This window comes from Otolemur garnettii, unplaced genomic scaffold, assembly GCF_000181295.1.
Source record: "Otolemur garnettii isolate 467f Iridium unplaced genomic scaffold, OtoGar3 scaffold00014, whole genome shotgun sequence".
NCBI lineage: Eukaryota > Metazoa > Chordata > Mammalia > Primates > Galagidae > Otolemur > Otolemur garnettii.
This window is the reverse complement of record NW_003852409.1, coordinates 28,190,771-28,192,987: the sequence shown is the minus strand read 5'-3', so window position 1 is coordinate 28,192,987 and position 2,217 is coordinate 28,190,771. Positions and strand designations below refer to the sequence as shown.

At 39.4% G+C, this 2,217-nt stretch overlaps 1 protein-coding gene across 1 annotated transcript in view; it reads right to left on the bottom strand.

Moving 5' to 3' along the window:
- GAPVD1 (GTPase activating protein and VPS9 domains 1) overlaps nt 1-2,217 on the bottom strand; it is a 66,956-nt gene that overhangs the window by 18,244 nt on the left and 46,495 nt on the right. The window contains exon 16 of the mRNA XM_023510573.1: nt 251-400. Coding sequence (XP_023366341.1) covers nt 251-400 — 150 coding nt within the window. The remainder of the gene's footprint in view (nt 1-250; nt 401-2,217) is intronic.

The window sequence follows — 2,217 nt, the reverse complement described above, 5'->3', positions numbered from 1 at the left end:
CTTGAGGCTCTGTCTAAAGAAAAGAAAGATCCTCTTCCCTCTCATAGCTGGGACTATGGGCACCCACCACAATGCCCGGCTATTTTTTTTGTTTGTTTTATTTTAGCAGGCCCAGGCCGGGTTCCAATCCACCAGCTCCAGTGCATGTGGCCAGCACTGTAACACTGAGCAACAGCATCATCCAGCCCTATTCTTTCTTTTAAAGGATATTTGAATTCAGATTACCCTATCACTGTAATCTAAAAGTTACTATTCAAATCTTTATGGTGATTATCACCTGCGCTTTCATAGTTTGCCATTGCGCCTTCACTGGGGCTGGTCCGTTTAATGGCATTCCTATATTTGTCCAGAATGTCCTCAGCAACCTGGGCTTGTGCAGTGAGTCTAGGGCTGGGATCATCTGCAGGGAAAGGAGAGTGAGAATTAGTTTCTTTGGTTGGTATCAACTCTGATGTTAGTATGACACCAGTAGCATAATCCCAAAGGCGGATTAGGAGGTAAGACTTAAAAAGAGCACATATCTCAAAGTTAAGAGGCACCATGCAGCTGCCTACTCATCCCATTCCTAAGTCAGAGACTTGCCAAAGCAGGAAATTGGGAGGAGTAGCTCCACTTTCTCATCATCACCAGAATTCTGCATGACAGTGTCAAAGTTCAGTGCAGACTGAATGGATGACGGATTTCTAATGTGCTTTTACTCAAATCACTGTTATTAGCAATTCATGCTAAGAGAACTCCCAACAATGCATTTTTATACACAGACTTCATTTATTCAGACATTTCCATGCTGAAGGAGGAAAAAAAGAACTATTGAAACTTAGATTTAAACCTTTTTAAATAATTAAAAATATCTATCTCCATTTTTTCATTATAATTTCTTTCTATACCACATTTGGAAACTACAGATATTCATTATATTCTATCTCACCATGACAGTGCAGCTGTTGGAATAGAACATTTTGTGCATGCAATGGTGTCAGAGCACTCCTAGAGAATCTAGACATTCTTGGGGAGTGCTGGAATTATACCTGGGATGCACAAAGAAAAAGCTTATCACAATCACAAATGCAAGTACTGTTTACTGGCAGGACCATTATCCCGTCAACAAAATCAGCACATCAAAAATGTTATCCTAGAGTCTAAAATGGTAGTCATTAATTGAGTTGTTAACTACAGCAAAGAACTTCTATAGATCTACAGGACAAAATAAAGTTCCATAATGAAATACAAACAGCTAGGATAGATCTAAGCCAAGCAGATAACCATAAATGTCCACATTCTGGTAGAATCCCATTTAAGGAAAAAAAAAAACATATCAAAATCACTAGATTATATATGTACATGCGTATATATGTGTGCGTTCACAGTAGCTAATAATAACAGCAACTAACATTTATTGAGCACTTAACCACATGCCAGGAACTGTGTGCTAAGGACCTTATGTAGACTGTCTCAGCTAATCATCATGTAACAGGGCTACCACAGATAACTCCAACTTTTGGAAGAGGAAATCAAGGCATACAGAAGTTAAGCAGCATGCTCATAGGCTCTTCTGTTGTTTCTATGAGACAAATACCTGCTATTCGTGTGTCCATAAAACTGTAGTAAACCACAGTTGACCCGCGAACAGCATGGGTTTGAACTGTACACAGCTCTGCTTATACATGGATTTTTTCAACCCAACACATATCAAAAACACTATTCACTGACATGCAAAACCTGAGTATGCAGAGGGTAGACTTTTCCTGAGTTCCACGGGGCCAACTGCAGGACTTGAGTATGCAGGGCTCTGGGAATACCTGGCGGGGAGGGGAGGGAATATCCTGGAACCAATCCCCCACATATACCAAGGAATAACTATATAAAAAGAGGATTTTCAAAGTAATTTAGTATTTCTACTATGATCACATTTGAATTCATGACAAGACATTCCTAATAAAGCTGATCAATTTCAAAATGTACACTGGTCCTTCATGGTTACAGAATCTTATTTTGGGAGAACTACTTTTTGTTTAATGCTTCCAAGTGCTAGCTAAACATAATGAGAGCCATAATATTATTTATAATCTTTATTTCTGGTGATTCTTAAAAGCTTTATCCCAGGGGCTCAACACCTGTAACTCACAGGCTAAGGCACCAGTCACATACACTGGAGCTGGGGGGTTCGAATCCAACCCGGACCTGCCAAACAACAATGATAACTACAACCAAAAAATA